The following is a 19,037-nucleotide window of genomic DNA, read 5'->3' as shown; positions in this document are numbered from 1 at the left end:
CAGATAGGGTAACAGATAAGCCGGTAAGATCAGACGCCGAATCTAAACAAAGGGATTGAGCGGAGATATTTTGGTCATCGCTTGTATAGTTTGCTTTGTCTAAAATGGGAGAAACGAGAGTAGTTTTTAATTAAGAAGTAATGACCAAACGTATATGTAATGGTTTTCTTTATTTGCCCTTCCATTTGAGTGGTCGGGAAGGGTATAAATATGTCCGGGTTTTGGCCTGGAAATCAGAGAGAATCCGACGAGGATCTCATGACAGAGAGCAGACAAGTTCGAAACAAGGTACGGGCTTGGTCAGGTAGAGGCATTGGGTGCTGCAAGTCCCAGCATAGAGCAAAAAGCAACTTTGGTTTGTAAGCGACGAGTTTATTTGCACATCGGGTTACGCTAGGACGGCGGGCCGGAGTCGGTGAGGAACAGAGGATAGCACAGACGGTGACTGAGCATCGGCTCGGTAATAAACATGGGCAGCGGCCCGTGCACGCAAGTATCCTGAGTTTCCTCACTGCCCAGCTCTCCTCCCTCCCCTGTCAATCTGGTCCTGTTATAGTTTAATCCCCTTTTTATGAATGTTAATTCTGGTTGGTAAATATAACGGTAGGTCGTCAGAACTTGACCTCGGCTGATGCTGTTTTGGTCTGGCAGAGCCTTATAATAAAAACATTAGGAGCAGCACCCGATGCTCTCGTGCCGCCAGGCTCGAACGTCATTTTCCCATGCGTTTCACGTCATGATTTGATGTAGTAATGTTTTGTGCCACCCAACTCGATATTTGTTAAAACCAAGTTTCACAAGTAATAAAATCTATAGTATATATATAAAGGTCTTTGACCGGAACGTCAGTCCAATTTGTTGGCTCCTGCGGTGTTTATATGACTGTTTTTACTCTCCCTCTCTCTCTCTCTCTCTCTCTCTCTCTCTCTCTCTCTCTCTCTCTCTCTCTATATATATATATATATATATCTATATGCAGAGTGAATCTGTGTAATCACAAAAAGGGACAATTCTTGCAGACACATACAGTACACTATGAATGATATTTACACGTACAGAGAGGAAAAGGCTCCACAGTACTTCGGCTTTGTATTCTCAATGTAAGTATGTTTTATTCACGCAGTCCTTAACTCCTATCTTCTGGCAGCTTTGACATTGTACCCAATATATTCTGTTTATGCGAGGTTGGATATACATTTACTTCGCAGCACACTTATCATTGACCAACTCAACAATATTTCTTGGTTCCAAAAATCTTTATCTCGAGGAAAACAAAGAGTAAAGCATTACAAAACAAAACAGGAGCAAGAAATTCTGATGCAGTTATTCAGCCATCACTTCTATGGATGTCTCTGTTATCTAGACATGGGCTGGCATACAAATATCTTTGCCACTTAATGCATTTTTGGTGAAAAACAAATACAAAACTGCAATTCTCTTGCAAATACTGGGCATTAAAGAAGTCGAGACGCAGTGCCCAATGACAATGACATCTAAGTTATACCCACAAAAATGCTGTTGCCAAAGGGTAATGTATGCTGCTTGTCTGATGGACTCATCAGGACATGGGGGAGAGAGGGGGACCTTCCAGGTTTGATTATCCTTGCTCATTATCAAACTCGTGGAAACATGCAGACATACAAGAAGGGGCATTTTACTCCTATGTCATTTTATTCCACCATCATTTGAACTATACATGCAGATATCATGTAAATCATTGCAGTACATTTGCAATACTGTAGTCAATTGACAATGCCTTGTACATATACCCAACACAACTTGCCTGATAGTGTTGTGCTTGAGCATATCTCGCTTATCCAGCATTCACTGTTTCAATTATCCCGGATGGAGGCCTGTCTCAACATTGGGCGGATAACAGGTTGGACTGTTTATATGAAATATGAGCAATGCTCTGTTTGTTTCCACATCCAGACAAAACTTTTCCAATGGGTCAGAAAAATTGGGTAACTTACTAACAGTGAATTAGTATGACATCATGTGCCTCTTCTTGTATTTCATTGCCAGTAGATGTCACTGGAAGTCGCATAGCACTGTTATTATGATTGTTTAGGGCTCTTATGAAACCAATCATAGATTTGCTAATTTGAGTCAGCAAATCTTTTGAGGGTACAGTCTGTCAGGAGTCATTACAAGAACTATCATACATATACATCATACTCTTTTTACATATTTCAACAGCTCACTGATCAACATGACACATGTACAAACTACTATCATGAAACCTAACCAAAAAATATACACAACAAAGTGAAAGACAATTCGCACAACTACCCTGATAATATCAACAATGTTATTTCATTAGATACTCAGTACACTACATAAACTTACAACTCAGCCTGTGTGAGTGGCACAACATGGCGTCTTGATACGTCACAGATGACATTGTGCTGGTGAGGAATCTTCAGTACTCAATTGTGGTTTAGGGAGTGTGAGAGTTGTATACCAAGTCAGTCAATCCACCACAAACATGTCCCCCATGAGCGAGGAAAAAATTGTTTCCCCCGAATTTCCTTTCATTGCCATCGATTGCTTAGAGCATTGACTAGTTTTCTTGATACAGAAGGGTCCATGTCCCTTATCAAATGTTACATCTATCATCACATGTAATCAATTTCTATGTCATGACACCTTACCATGGCAGTTGATACCTTATGCTGACTATAGCTTTTACTCCTGCACAGTGCCGCCATGAAGCTGTTTCAATTATGGTACAACACATGTTTGCAGGCTTACATTCTGTATTAATTTGACAGAAGCCTAATGCCATGATTTACAAGTGCTCAGCATGACATTCAAACATTCATCTACTTATTACAGACCCTGTATGCCAGCAATCTGTGAATTATGGCCGCCTGCAGGAAGCGGCCACCGTAGACCACAGACTTGCTTGTGTTCCAACTTGTGGGACTGAGATATTCTTTCTGGATCAAAAGTCATTCAAAGGCAATCTTCCCCGTACTTCCCAGAGGAGTGCTCTGCCCAACTGTGGCATTGAATCTTGGTCGGCTCTTCAGCTGCCCCGCCCTGGTTTGGCCCTCCTTGGCCGCAAGCATTGGTGATCTGCCACAAGGAGATAATACACAAACTGGTCAACAAATAAAAACTGACATCGACAGAATGGTCAGGGGTTTAAGAGAGACTCACTAATTTATCATATGATTTTGACTTTGACCTTGCTTGCTCCATAACCTTCCTAATGGGTAAGCTGGGAATCAATGCAACAAGGGGCCTATTTCATAAAGAATTACGATTGATCTTACCCTTGATTAGTTGAGTGTAACTCAGCAAATTGAGCGTAAGAGCAATCCTTATCCTAAGTCTGTTTCATAAAGATACTTATGCTTATTTAAAGCACAGATTTAATAGCAGGTCAAGCATATATTTTTTGAATCGCATCAATCATAACATCAATCTTATGATCAATCTTTATGAAACAGGCCCCAGTAGGGATGTTAATTTCATTAAAGAGGAAATCCAGTCCAAATATAAGTTAGTCTGATAAAAGAGAGTAAAATCTTACGAGTTCATCGGTAAAAATTTGACTGAAATCAGATGAAAAATAAGGAAGTTATGACATTAGTTTTACTATTTTCTGCAAAACAGTTCTTGTACAATGGATATGAATCTGCAAATGAGTGAGCTAACCATGTCATACCCTCACAATTTTCCATTGATCGTGTACAAACAAATGACGAAAATTCCATGTTTCTGTCACTGAAGTCTGAAACATGATGTTATTCCTGGTTGAATAACTTCAGAATAGTGATCAGTTAGATATACGAGGATTTGAACCTCGGGCATAATTGCGTTTGAATTAAATACTGGAAATTTCAAAGTATTATGTACAAAGTATGTGGCAAGTTGTGAGGGTATGACATGCTCACTTTGCCATTTGCATATTCATATTGACTGTTCAAGAACTGTTTCCCCCAAAATAGCGAAACTTCAAAATGTCATAACTTCCTTATTTTTCATCCGATTTCGATCAAAATTATACCGTTGAACTCATAATATTTTACTCTTTCTTATCAGACTAACTTATATTTGGACTAGATTTCCCCTTTATTAATGTCACACATTAACAAAATAAAGACAGATAAAGTGTATGTCTTCCTAAATGACTTTGCAAATGACAAAGTTTAATCACTAGCATTATGCCAAAACCTTCTCCACATTAAATTGATAGTGTACTACTGGAATCATCAATTGATATTATAATACTTACACACTACATTGAACAATGCTGGTTGGATTTTTCTTTTGTTTTAAGCTATCATTCCTAGGAGAAAATGCCTGACGAGGAATGCATAGAAAGAGGCTCAAACATACATTACGATGCTTCAAAAACCAACAGTGTGTGGCAAATTTGTGGCATTTTTAGATCATTTCTGACTTAACAATACTTCCTCAAAACACTATATGTGGTATTCCACACCTTCAGAGATCACTTATAATGCTTTTAGAATGGTTTCCTACATGTTGATTATATTCAATTTCAGCTAGTGCAAATGAAAACGTGAAGTTCTGCCATGCTGGCTTAAAATGCTACAAAGACTTACTGCAGGAGCATGTCGATGGTCTGCTGTGTTGCCTTGGTTTTCCTATGGCTTGGCCCATACAGGTTACTTTCGATGTTGTGACTCTGCGAGGAACATTTATGATAAAATATCATGAAAAAGTCAGGTTCAGCTTAAAAACAAGTCTGCTTTGTACGGCACCTGATTCTGCTGATTCAGACAGAGTTTAGGCACGAGGAACTTCAAATGACATTCTGTTTCATAGTTCATTTTCAAATGAAATTCAAACACAAATGATACATGTAGTTGAAACACTGATATTTGATCATACAGGAAAATGGAGATGTCATCTGCCAAAACAAAATAAAATGGTGCAATATTACTGAGATTATTCATGAGTACGAGTTCTAACTTTGGCTTCACTTTGACACCAAAGGCAGAAGACAGAATTCTAGAAGAAGCAGAGAGATTGCTAAGGCAAGTCAATCATTCTAGCAAATTCACATAATGTTTAGTGCCATCAAATTTTTAAGTAATGTGATGTACATCTGTAATCATGCATAATTCAACATGTCAACATTTCTGACTGAAATTTACTGAGTTGATCTTGAAAATGACAGGTAATGAATAACAATGTGAAATTCAAAAAAAAAAAATGTCTATGAATTAATGTAAAAATGGCAATTTTGTTTAATATTTAATGTATCTTTTGTAATGATCTGTTGTACTAAGCAACATTCATGGAATACTTTATGGATTCATACACAAAGATACACTTTATCTGACTTAACACCAAGATAAATTGTCTGCACCAAGGTATTATGACCAGTCCCTCGCTCTATTGTTCATCTCAATAAATCATCACCTTTTTGAAGAACTTCAGGGCCCGTTCCAACTGTCCCTGGGACATGAGAATTGAACCGTAGAGCTTGTTGGCTTCACCGACCTCTGCACTGAGGTCACCAAATGTGGCGCTCTTTGAGGTTATCAGTGTTTTCAGCAATGACACAGCTTCCTGTGCAGAAGAATAAAATGTAAAAAAGAGATTCAGAGAAGAAATATCTGAAATCAGGCTAGATTCTGAGTGTGCATTACAAAACTCTCATGACTCTCTCTCTCTATATATATAGATGATCTGCAGGGGAGGGGTTTGAAAAATTGATGAGAGAAGTTACGACATTCAGTTTGTTCCAATCTATATGTCATAATTTGCTTAGCACTCTCCACTTTTAGTGGCAAAAGTGATTTTTGGAATCCAGTCGCTTGAATACAAATGTTAATGATAATAGATCATATATTTTCTGTTTAAATACCATTATGCGATTCAAAAAAAAAATCTCAAGTATACATGGGCTAGTCAAGAGTCAGTTATATTCATAATTTGTGTAATAACAGAACAACACGCACAGCAATATAGAATATAGAAAATAATACTAAAACTGACATATCTAAGGACTTCAACTTCTTCAAAACACTACTAAATCTAAGTAATCAACTGGACAAATCAAACTGAAGAAAGAAGAAAAGTGTGTGATTGGTTTCAAACTAAACATTCTTGAGAGGTTAGATTGGGTTGGCATACACAACAGTCAAACTTAAAGTACAAGCAAGGAGGTATACCTCCTTGGTACAAGCAGCAAATGAAACATAGCTGTGCATTTGTGTGAAAGCTATCAGTCAGCACTGGCCAGAGCAGTGCTTCCATTATTACGAGAGGAATGTTGGCGCATTCCCAGTCACAGGAAAAGACTTACGTCCACTCTGTCTGTCCGAATGAGTAGCTTGCACAGGTCATCTTGGGTGGAGATGGTCTTGGCGTGGTGCGGTCCAAACAGGACTTGCCGGATACCCAGACTCTCGTTGAGGTACTGTTCAGCAGCAGCTGTATGGCACAGTGGGAATGCATCAATCTTATAGAGAAGAGTCTAATCTTGAAGGCTCTTCTACCTTGTAACACAATTCAGTAATGTCCTTTCTGAGACTATTACCATTTATCATGAAACATTTTAATCGAGTAGCATGACACTTGCACACATGAAAAAAAAAAAAAAATCAGCAATGACTGCTTTGCATTATTATAAGAGGTGTAATATTCAATACCTACTGTTGGGGACAACTGAGGAACCAACTATATTTCTTGTTAAAGGAAAAGGATGGGTGTGAGAGTGTAAGTTCATGTCTTGGAAGAAACTATGTTATTGCTTAACATACCAAAAGAGTATGATTAAAATAACTACTGTTTTAAATTGATTTACATTTTTCATTTGCTTCAATTTTGCGTCATTACAAGACAATTAACAGAGGAACACATTTTGAATCTAAAAGAAGACCTCCTTAAAAACAAGAATGAAAATGAAAGACCACAACATTAAATTTCATTTTGATAACTCATGTACCTACTTCCCACTTTCTAAGAAAACTCTTGACTACAGGGCGAAAGTTGCAATGGCCGACACCTTTAAAACACAATTGAGAGATCGCTAACGGATGTAATATTATAATTCCCAAATCTCTATGTTTATTTTGTCATAAGTATTACCCATTCACAAGCACTTCTGCTCAAAAGATAGACACAATTTGAAATGACAATCTGTTGCAGTTTTCTGCAAACACATGCAAAAAAATAAAAAATGAAAATCTATATCCTTGAAATGGCAGAGTATAGTACACATGTACAGACCAAACTCAACTATAGAAAGTAGTGAATCTCTAGAAAAAGTATCATGAGCCAATGAACTTACTCTCAGCCTCAGCTGTAGCAGATTCAGAGTAGGCTAGGGCCAGGGCATGGGCAGTCTCAGCCACCTCCTCACTTTGACCACTAAACCTGAAAAACAAACAAACAAGCAAACGGAAAAAGCGAGACATACGAACACTTGCTACTCATGACATATCCAGAGTGTGACAGTAGAGACAAATTCAATCATGCAAACCACAATAATCTCAGCAAGATGGGGGACATTTTTAATAATCATATGGCAAAGGATTTGTCACATACGAATGCTATCACTCATGCATATTTAAGAGTCACTGCAACAGATAACATTATCTGGTATTTCTGCAGGATTTCACTTTCCAATGTGACTGCTGAGGTAGACTATTTGTGACCCGCTACAACAAAAGGATCCTATAGTCACTGACGGGTGAGCCGAGAAAATCTAGTTTGAAGTCAGATAATCAAAGTCTGTCAAAACAATGGATTTTTGTTTTCGACATAACTTTGTAGTCTAATGTATCTTCTATCATCTGCCGAAATTTCGAAGCTAAATGATCAAAGGAAAGGCAAGAAAACAAAATTTTTCTGGGCCATGATTTTCCGACTTTAAACGGAAAAGAAACGTGTCCGAAGATTTGGATTTAGCGCCGCAGCTAGACTCCGCCCCTAGCAATGAGAGAGTGATCTCATTGGTCAGTGTGTGGCATCCTGGTTACTGATTGGTCATGCGTAACACGCTGACGCTGAGCTTGAATGAACATCGCGGATGTTGCTATAGAAGCATACCTTCTATTGTCAAGCCCCTTGATCATGATAGCGTCGGAAGGAAAACTTTGAAGGTGGTTTTCTCGAAACGCTGATTTCTTAAACCCTTCGACATGTGCTAATAAAATCATCAATATCTCCGCAACCGAGTACTTTTATGAGTCATGTTATATATGACCGTAAAGTGGAAGAGTAAGATAATTATGTCATGTCATTTTAAGAAAATTGTCCTCCCCGACTTTCAGATCCTTTTGTTGCAGCATCACATTTGTGACCCGCTACAACAGTTTCAGGCAAAAGTCGCAAGAGCAAATTCTCTCCTAGGCGGGGTACAAAGATTTTGACCATTATTTTTGTCGATTTAGGTTTTTTGCAGAAATCGAATCTTTGATATGTTTTCTACATCTACACTAAATTTCATAGCATAAGACTAAGTTTTTCCTATCGAAAATGGAATTTTAAGCACCCTATGTTGGATCGCACTCATCAGTTTCGAGCTTCTTTCGAACGCCGCGCCAATATCCAAAGCGCTGCTACGGCGCAGGGTCTCGCATGCAATTGGCTGGTGCTTCGCATACATTTACATAATTCGGCCTTCGGAGACACCAGTTGCAGCGTTTGGGGCATCCTTTGTCCACGCGTGCACGATTACATGCTCCATTGTTCTTGCTATAGGGGTTTATATATGCTCGCTCTGTAGTCCGTGCTCTTCGTTTGGCTTTCTATCCAAACTATTTTACCGCAATGTTCGACAACGGAGGTGAAACAGAAATCATGTAGCATGACATAACCGTGTGCAAAGAAAACTAGATATTCTCAAATTTGTCTGCTTGTACATGTAGTAAAAATTATGACGGCAGACTGACTTAATGGAAGGGAGATGAGAGGAAAGGAGCGGTCACATGCGACTAATTATATTCAAATACTACACGTCAAGATCGCACCAAACTAACAAGTCGTGTTTGTTTGTTTGTTTTAATTTAATTAGCACCACCGAACAAAGTAACATATGCATGTCTTGTAAAAGCAAAACAAACAGGAAGCGTGACCCTTGCCAGCACGGGCAATTTTCTGCCTTCAAAAGGGTCGTCAATGATATAAACAAATCAACCACAATGAAAACGCGATTTGTAAATGATCTTGTGTGGATTCGCCACCGCTCCTGTTATATGCACACGCGGTCATGGCGTGTGAATGCCATTGCGTAATGCGTGCACCACATGTACACCATACAGCTGTACGTGCAATTATCGTATTCGCCATCTTGAAAGACGTACTGTAAACAAACCCGAGCGAAACGCATTGTTTTTCGGCTCCATACTCTGAGCTCCGAGGAAGGTGCCCGGGAAATTTGACTCTCTCAGTGAGCCAATCAGAAGGCGATGTGGTTTCTAGAGGCGGAGCTTAACATCGATTAGCACCATCGTACGGATGGGTGATTCTCCCCTCGCATCGCCGCTTGGACATTGTCTTTGAGAAAGAGGTGAATCTTCAAAGCCTGTTTTCTCGCAATTTTGTCAGGCTAACAACTGAAAAAGTGCATTTCATTTCTCTTTCTATGCCCACTTATGGTGCCGAAGAATACAAGTGTTTTATATCAATGCAAAGCTTAGGAAATGGGCAATGTGATTCAGTGAAAAAATGAATTTTCAAAATTCCAGACTTTTGCCTGAAACCGTTGTCGCCGGTCACATTTGTTTTTTCATAAGATTTGCTGAGGACAAACTTTATCATTAATCATATGAAGCAGTATTTTGAGTGATGCATACACACATATGAAAACACACAAACAAATGGATGGATAAGAAAACTGTCAATGAAGACTGAACTGTAGCTACCTTGATACTGCAATGGAGTGTGCCTGTAGGAAATGGTCAGTCGCTCTGTCGTGATTGGCCATATCCTTCTTACTTTGCTCCAAGTAACAACGAGAAAGCTGTCAAGGAACTTTCAATCTTTTTAAACTGTTTGTTTTGTCAAAAAATATCTGGCATCACTGGCAGGACATGATACCACACAAACTCTAACCTCTTGGCATTATTTGCATCAGACAACATCTTAGACTAACTAGTGTCTCTCTTCATGACCAATGAATTAAACTTTCTTTTCTGTTTTTGATGATCCTACACAAACTAAGCCAAAAGAACAGAATCAGGTAAATTTCTCTTTTTCTTTCTAAAAACATTGTGATATTTTCAATCATTGTTTTCCAAGAATAGTGAGCAGCAAACATACCAGCACCATACCCGGATCTTCTTACACTGTACATATCGATGAAATCTAATCTTGATAGCGTGAACCTTAGATGCATGTTTAAGCAAAATAACCATACTTGGCACACCATTAAGCAGTCATGACTAACTCTGTTGATCCATGGATTTCACCCTCATATAAACATGACATGTAGAAAAAATAGTTAAATGAGCTTACAGAAAGGAACTTTTGAATAAATGCTGCTTGAACACCTCCGAATCAACTGCTCAAATGAATGTTTTCCAAGATATAATAGTCCATGTCTGCACGACTTTGGGTATAGTACAGAACAGGAACAAACAACTACGTGGCATATTTTAGTGATGAGACTGCTTTGTTACGCTCAATGTGATTTCATGTCAGCCACCACTAGGTATATTTGTAAAGGATATTCTTCCCATATCCTGATAGATGGGAATCAATTCTGGGCTGTCACTGCCGTACTGCTCCTCTGTAAGACGAATAGCCTTCTCATAGAACCCAGCTCCAAGTGCATGCTTCTGCTGCTTGGCATATAATCTGGAGTTGCAATTTTTTAACAAGACATAAATATTAAACATCAGACAAAGTAAGATAAATAAGTTAGATATATACAAACAGTATAATTTCACACGCTGTCTCCCATTTCAGACTCAGGATGACAGCACATGCACTGACATCTTTGAGACTTGGAAGCAGGCTCTGTTAGAAAATGAATCTAATGATTCACAAAACTTCTGAAGGAACTTGTATACTATTTGAGCAGAATTTCTTGTTTTATTGTTATACTGTGCAAGTTTTACGGCCTTCTAAAATACTTCTGTACCTCATCAATCCTTAAGCAGCAAATTCGAATGACACAAAAAGAATTTCACTCCACATATCACCCACTAAGAGGTATGGAGAGGCATTGCTAATGAGTTCATGTCTATCGATGGATGGATAGTTGGGGGGGGGGGGGGGGGGGAGGAGAAGCTCTGATGCCAGAAACAAGTGCTGTCAATATGCTGGTGCAGTAGTCCATCTGGGCCCCATTTCATTAAAAAAAAAGTTGCTTTGATAACAACTCTTGTTGGAATGGCTATTGTCATGGTAATGACAAGAGTCCAGCTTCCTGATTTGCTGTTGCTATCCAATAGGAAGGTGCCATTCCAGCAAGAGTTGCTATCCTAAATGAAATGGGGCCCTGCACTTGTATTTTCAAATATTCTGTTCACTCTTTTCAAGTGCACAGGAGCCTTGCAAAGGGAGTGGTCCACTATGTGAGAGCATTTGTGATGTTAATGTTATTATTAATTCAGACATAAGTTGTATGATGCTGGTTTGATGGATTGAGAAAACACTGACTGTCCTTCTGAAACCAAACTGTTGACTGGCTATCATTTACGTCTGTAATAGACTCACATACTAATACAAACATACACACACAAGTTATTGTCTACCAACTTCTCACTTGACAGCATATCAGCTGCTACTCTGCCCTGGGGTTAAACTCACTTTGCCAAGGCGATGGCGATGTCGATGTCAAGCTGCATCCTCCTTGATGACCGCTTCTCACTGGACATCTTGGACAGCTCTTGGGACACCCGCTCTGCCTTGACAAGATTCTGCTCTGCCTCAGGATATGTAATCATCATTGAAGTTAAGGATGATTCAAAAGTAAAACATCAATTGTAGAAATCATGACATGATGAAAGCAAGACAGAAAGAAAAAAAAAAACAAAAACAGAATAAGAACCACCTTGACTTTATAATAATGACGTTAATAATGATAACAATGATAACAATAAATAATAAAGGACGATACACAATAAGAGCCTGTGAATGAAAAGATTTAACAATGAGGAAAGATGTGATGAGATAGTGACAGATCTTCAAACAAATTATGCAGGTGCAACGTTTGATACTCAACATTGAAAGTGCTTTGACCATATCAAGTTGTATGTGCCTTCAATAAATATTTAACGTCCCATCCTCACGTAATAAACAAACAGAAAAACACACATGAGCATACACACACATGCAACAAAGCAAAAACACAAAGGTATGCAACCCACATTGACACACAGAGGTACTGTATGCACTCAAAATGAGTATACAAAAACACAAAAAAAACAGAAAGAAAATAAAAATGCATTCCAGTGGCGACAAAGGATATTTCTTGAGAATGGTCAGTGCTCGGCCCAACACGTAGTACATGAGTAGGAGCGTGCCCATGAGCTGGCTCTTGGATTCATCAGACTCAGACGTGTGCAGTCCATTCAGCATAATAGTCCTGGCTGTCTCTGAGTGTGCTTGAGCTTGTGGTGCCAGGCCTGGATAGAAAATACAGTAAAACATAATGCAACAATGGATTTTGGAGTTTCTCTGTTTGTTTCCCCAAATATCAAACATATACACCCAAAACTTGCAAGGGCTGTGTGAAGGGTTTTTTTTTTCTCTCTCTCTCCCTCTCTTTGGGTTCACACAGCTCAGAGGGTTTTGTGATTCTTCAATACAATGACTTCATCTTCATCCGACAGTACCTACAATGTATGGGAGTACATCGAAAAAATCATGCAGAGAAAAATACAAAGGGTGTGGGGGCCGATGTCTGTCTACAAAGCTACCCTTGGATGTGGTGAATGTTTCTCCACATTCATGTTCTTCTCCTCATTTCACTACACGCTTGCAAAGGAATTGGAGGTGATGGGGCACCAAGATTGAGTGAGGGCATCAGCAGCAATAGTAAGAATGTCCACAGATTACTGCCACTATCGACAAACTTGAAAATGAAACGTTTTCCAATGAAATGGCAAAAGACAGATTTTGAGATTTTGTAAATTTATCTGACTGAAAGAACACAGCATCCTTTCCGTCAAAGTTCTGCCACAGCCAAATCTGAAATGCACATAGGCTTGCTTCAGATAAAGCAATCTGTATATTTACCTCTGAGAGTCAGGTAAGCATGGGCCAAGTAGACATAGCCCTCAGCTAGCTTCCAGTGCTCGTTGCCATAAACCAGGCGACAAAGTGCCGTGTAGCGAGTCCATTCTCTGATTGCATTGTCCGTCTGGAGCGACATGGAGAAAGGGGTTTTCTTTCATTACATTTCTGCATAAAAGACTTTGTGCCTCCCAATCAGTCAGTTAACTTGCTATTGTTATGTTAGCTACAATTGAACATGTCTTACATACAATGTACCCCATTTGTATAGCAGTCATCTGTGGACAATGGCCACTGACTTTGGTTCTCTTGGAGAACTGTAACAAACTGTCTACAGCAGCCATCTTCTATCCACTTCTCATTGATGTCTACTATAGACTAGCTTGACTGTGTATGTCTCTGGGAACATTCTATTCCTTACTAGTCATTGAAGGTAACAAATAAACTTGTGTATTCTGAAATTTCAGTAGAGGAAGTACAAGCAGCAAGAGAAGTAGTGGACAGATTAGGGCATTTACAGTTGTAGTTATTGTAGAAATATCTGAAGTACCAGGGAAAATGAGAAGTACAGAGAGCTGTTGTAGAAATTGTAAAATTAATATTGCACTTGTGTTAGCATCTGTAAGAACTCATAATTCTAATATGTTGCAAATTTTGGCATCTATTCATTAAAATATAGATCTACTATTGTACTCTTTTCAGCGGAAGCACAAGTAGTAGTGGCAAAGAAATACCAGAGAAAGTCGGAGTACTAGTGTTTGTACTAAAGAGATAAAGTGTTGTTTATTGTAGTATTATATACACTATTTATTCATTTTTTTTTTTTGTAACAGCAGTTAGAGCAATAATATCTTAAGTAGATAATGTTAGAATACTTGATATACAAAACTGTAGCAGAAAGTTAGAGTTTCCACAAAAACATACAAAGTGCATTTAACTCAGTTGGAAAATAACTTATTGTCATTCAAATACTTATATTCTTTAAAAGTGGACAAAGTACCTGCTTTTTGCTGGTGTAGTACCGCGCCTTCTTCTGGCACAGGGGTAGAAGTTCGTCAGGTGGTGTGAGGTCGAGAACAGAGCCGTCCTTGAGGGTCACAGTGCTGCGTTTCTTTCTCCTACGCCTTCGGGGGGAAGGTGTTTCACGGGTGCGTTGTGTGGACAGCTGAGATTCTCCATCAGAATAGTCTGAATTTGAGCTGGAAAGAACGTCACAACAAATTGCAAATAAACATAAAGCTTGCACAATTTTAACGATATATACAAGCTTTTTGCTGAGGATATACAAAAATCATTAAAGATACAAATTTGTAGGCACGTCTGTGCAACATTCTTGATTACTACTCTGACAAAGATGAATACAAACTGGAATACTGTACATGGATATTTTCTCCAAAAATAATTGATATTTTATACAAATGTATTTGTTTTGACGAACCATTGTAAGAAAAAAGTCCATGACCTCTGGATCTTTGTCACAGCATCTAAAATGATTCTGATACTTGTACAAGCACACAAGTACTAGCATCAAAATCAACAATATTAGGAATCCAAAGATAATTTACCCTCTACTGACAATAATCTTTGGCCTGAACAGAAATGAACTGATTTCATACTTTAATTATTCCAAATGTCAATTGAACCTGTGCTGACAAAGAATATATCTACCCCTCATGGTTGCACACTTACTCTGATAAACTGCGATCTCGCCTTGACCCTTGGCTGCCTGTTGGAATGTCCACCACTTTCAGGCCAAGCCCTCCTACATCAGGCTTCTCTTCATGGTCAGACTCTGAGCCCCTGTCTGACCCCTTGTCGTCCGAGAAAAATGAATCATCTGAGCTCATCTTGCTATGTAAACCTTTACCTCACTTCAATGCTTTTGCAGGATCTTCCTAGTCAATACACCTGAACAGGGCTGGGGGAGCAATCATAATAATTTAAAAAACAAACAAAAAACAAAAATCAAAACAAAACAAAACATCAAAACTGGCATGGTATAACAAAATGAACCGAGATATACAAGTATTTACAGCTGTAAAGAGGCAAATGTATCACAGCTACATAAAAGTGAAAAAAAAAAAAATACTGTAGTATTGTATAATGCATACGTCTATGACAGTAGATTCACTACAAGTCTATAAAGGGTCTAACGGTTAGGTTATTACTATGATGGTACCCACAAGATTTTGGAAGAAAGGCCTGTCACAGCGTAGAAAAGAATCATGACATTGTGCTTGAGATCGACTGTTACCTGCAGTAAACTTTGTCTCACCAAACTGGCAAGGAGGTTTTATACAGTACATGGAGTTCCAACTGGCTGTAATTTGAATATTCAAACAGTTGTCAGATTTCTATTGATGTACAAAAGAATTCCACAGATGCACTTGTGCCTTTGATGATCGATGTTCGACGCCGCCGTCTTGCTGAGCTATCTGAAGATTCATTTTGAACGTTATCATAATGTTGGCCATATTTTAATTCATTTATTGAATGAAATGAAATTTCACTTAATGAGAAAGCATGTAAAACAAAAGTCAATTCCGTCCAGAATTTGCGCAAAAGTGTAAATCAGAGCTGTATCATGTGAAAATGTTTAAAACTGTACCTTCCTAACATTAGAAAGCTGGTTTTATCACTTTTGCACTTAATTTCCACAAATTAAACTAATATGGAATAATCTTCAAGTAAATTCTTTATTGATAGATAGACCCTCTATATCAGATTAGTGCCCGGGTATGCCCAGTTGAGTAATTTTCATCTTCACTTCAGCATTTTTTGCTCAATTTCTATTCGCGCATCCTCTATGCACCTTATGAAGGGATAGCGAAAAGTAATTCCTATTTTCTATATTATCTTCCTTTGAAAGTGGCTGGTGATTATGCAATGAGACACGAGTCAATTGTCTTCGTATCTGCGCGGCAGATCCTGTTTGGCACATCACCCCACATGCTTCAAATGTTTTTGAGCGGCGGCTTCGAACATGGGATCAAAGGGAATAAGACTGTTGTTACTCCATCTCTGACTATACACAGCCCAGTCGCTGTATGTAGTAGCGACACAGCGTTATTATTAGCGTCTGGTCGGGCTACTCCATCTCTTGAACCTCCTCCTTACCTTGGTCTCACATTGTCCTCACATAAATTTTCCACTGCAAGGTGTTTAAGACACAGTCACACACAAAAAGCTTAACATTTCAAGCACAGGATGCATTTACACGATATCAAATGCAACGTAAAACCTGGGATCAGTGCCAGTGGGACACACAGTCTGCAAAATACTACGCTGAATAAGGAATGCATTGCCATTTAATAGAAGACTACATGTTTTACAATTGACCCGTACAAAACGGTTAATTAATGAATCTGATGGGATACTGCTGGAGCTGTCAGGCTGTTCCTGAAAAATCCTGGTTGTCATATTCAGGCAACAAAGTAAGTACTAACCTCACATCATCTTTGATGACATTCCGGCCCTGGGTTACGAGTAACGGTTAGACTATTAAATGTAGAATTTGCGATAGTTGCTGGTAAAAGAGCACTAGATTTACTGAGCTAGAGTGATCACCAGGCAAGCTGTATCCAAGGTAGACTGAACGCGAACGTACGGTAACAGTACGCATGTACAATACATCTCTTCGCCGATCGCAGGTACTGCAGGCATATCATGCACCTGCGATTCGCGAACGCCGCGATTGATTGTACGCACTCTCTCAGTGACCACTGTATTTTCTATGCAAAGTTCAGTGGACCAATTTGCCACTGTGATGCAACAAGACGTTTATTGTGTGCAGTGTTGAGCCCATCCGAGGACGCCATGGGTGGCGCCTCGTTCGTTTGATCGTTGGCACTCCGAGTATAAAATGTTCTCAAGTCTTCAAGAATTCCATAACCGTCAACCATTATGGCTTCTCAATTTCCACAAAATCGTCAAAGGATGCTCCGTCCATGTTTATTTTTCAATGGCGTGGACATTTATGCATAATGATTGGCCGGTCAAGTAAAGCACACAATCCCGATATCAATTCTGCATTCTACAATATTCTACAATACAGGATAACATATACATTTGTATATTTGTATAACATTCCTTCAGCTTACAAGACTATATTACTCGATAGTTTTACAACAAACGAACAAACATGACTATTTGATTATGAGGCAATTACGTATTCCGCCTAGGGCCTACAAACAAAAGTGACAAAGGAAAAAAGGTTAATTTCTTTAAAGGATAGAAAGCAAAGATGGGACATATACAGTACGCGCAATAAGAAACGCCTCCGTCAATTTCGTTTTCCAACGAAAGTTCGTTATCGATCGAGTAGCAACGAAATCTGGACGAAATTTGGACGAAATTTCGTTATCGATCCATTAGCAACGATTCTGACGCTTTGTGGACGCTTTGTGGACGCATTTCACGCACGACCGCCCGCTCAATTCCGTTCGGCAAATGCGTTGCTCGTTCGGAAAATGCGTGTTCGGAGCTCGGCAGTTTCGTCCAAATTTCGTTAGAAGCGTCCGTGATCCAAGGCGCACATGGAATACAGTACACACGTGAATCACTGCAAGATTAGACTCAACAAGTAGCACAGCGGTCGGGAATGAGAACAGTAGACAGGCGTGGAATTCACCTGATACACATAATAATATTAAAAATGGTAACATGTATACATATATCGATGCCGTTTTCATTGAAGCAATTTGTAAAAGTTTTAGTTTCCCTTACCCTAGCTGTAAGTACGGCACCGTTAGCAGATTATTCACTGCCAGCATTTAGTGAAAGTCACCTGATACATCACATGGTGGTATGCGGGCTGCATGTAACCAGGGAATGTGCACGTATGGGAAAGGCGAGTGCGCCGTATGTGCGTCGCCATTGCTATGGCATGGCTCGCTCGGCTGAACGAAACAGAGATGTTATACGATGTAGTAGTTCACGTGTTTTGTTTTGTTTTTTACAAGCAGAAAATAAACAACTGTTGATCATGAAATAGACTAAATTACCAATCAGAGATCATTCGGGTTCATAGTATTTAAGAGAAATCACGCAATTTTGGCGAGGGTGAACCCACAGGAACCCACAGGAACCTTATCGTAGAATGCCGACCAAAAAGAAAATGGTTTCACTAAAATTGCGTGTACGTAAAATCCATTTGAGTATAGAAAGAAAATTAACTCCCAAAAAGAGGAAAAAAGAAATTAGAAGGATTTGTTCGCCGTTATTTGGTCATTAAATATTTTGTCTTTCTTCAGCAATTGCGCGTTATATTGCCCGTTTTTTTTTTTTTTTATTGAATCAGGGCCCTGTTGCATAAAACCCTTACCGCTGGACTTACCGCTCCTTTCTAGCGGTAAGTCTTCAAATCAGCGGTAAATTTTATAATCCTTGATGCTGATTGGCTGTGATGCCTAATTTTGACGGTAGTTACCATTGAAAGCAAAAAAAAAAATATATATATATATATTCAAAACAAGACAATACGTTTAATTCTTAGTTTGATATCGTTTATTTCTGTATTGGACAGAGAGATAATTCAGACGGTACGTGGAATTTTCAAAGCGACTAATTCAGACTGATTCTTAGTTTGACTTGGCTCTTTCTTTCTTTCTTTTTTTTTTGGGGGGGGGGGGTGGGGGGTTGAGGGTCATGATCGTTGTACCCATGCACCCATAAGGTTCGTTAGTACGAAAATGAAACATTCAGATATACACGCGACTTCCCTACACGAAAAATAGATGTTCGTAAATGTGATAGTCAAATTATGATTCATAATCCGAAAATGCACGAATGTTTGTGATTGGATAGGTGCGTTTATTGTCGGATTAGCAAACCTTCGGAGTACTGTAGTATCGAGCCTGTTG

At 39.0% G+C, this 19,037-nt stretch overlaps 1 protein-coding gene across 1 annotated transcript; it reads right to left on the bottom strand.

Moving 5' to 3' along the window:
- Positions 1 to 1,086: 1,086 nt before the first annotated feature.
- LOC140237483 (tetratricopeptide repeat protein 23-like) lies at positions 1,087 to 16,755 on the bottom strand. The gene is made up of 13 exons (XM_072317409.1): positions 16,623 to 16,755; positions 14,866 to 15,094; positions 14,177 to 14,375; positions 13,180 to 13,303; positions 12,410 to 12,566; positions 11,749 to 11,877; positions 10,665 to 10,791; positions 9,858 to 9,940; positions 7,280 to 7,365; positions 6,293 to 6,420; positions 5,404 to 5,553; positions 4,581 to 4,663; positions 1,087 to 3,081 (listed from the first exon to the last, which is right to left on the bottom strand). The coding sequence occupies exons 2-13, from the start codon at positions 15,021 to 15,023 to the stop codon at positions 2,955 to 2,957; spliced, it is 1,551 nt and encodes a 516-aa protein (XP_072173510.1). The 5' UTR covers positions 15,024 to 15,094; positions 16,623 to 16,755; the 3' UTR covers positions 1,087 to 2,954.
- Positions 16,756 to 19,037: the final 2,282 nt, after the last annotated feature.

The sequence above is a fragment of the Diadema setosum genome, chromosome 14, assembly GCF_964275005.1.
Source record: "Diadema setosum chromosome 14, eeDiaSeto1, whole genome shotgun sequence".
Taxonomy (NCBI): Eukaryota; Metazoa; Echinodermata; class Echinoidea; order Diadematoida; family Diadematidae; genus Diadema; species Diadema setosum.
This window is presented reverse-complemented; position numbering and strand designations above follow the sequence as displayed.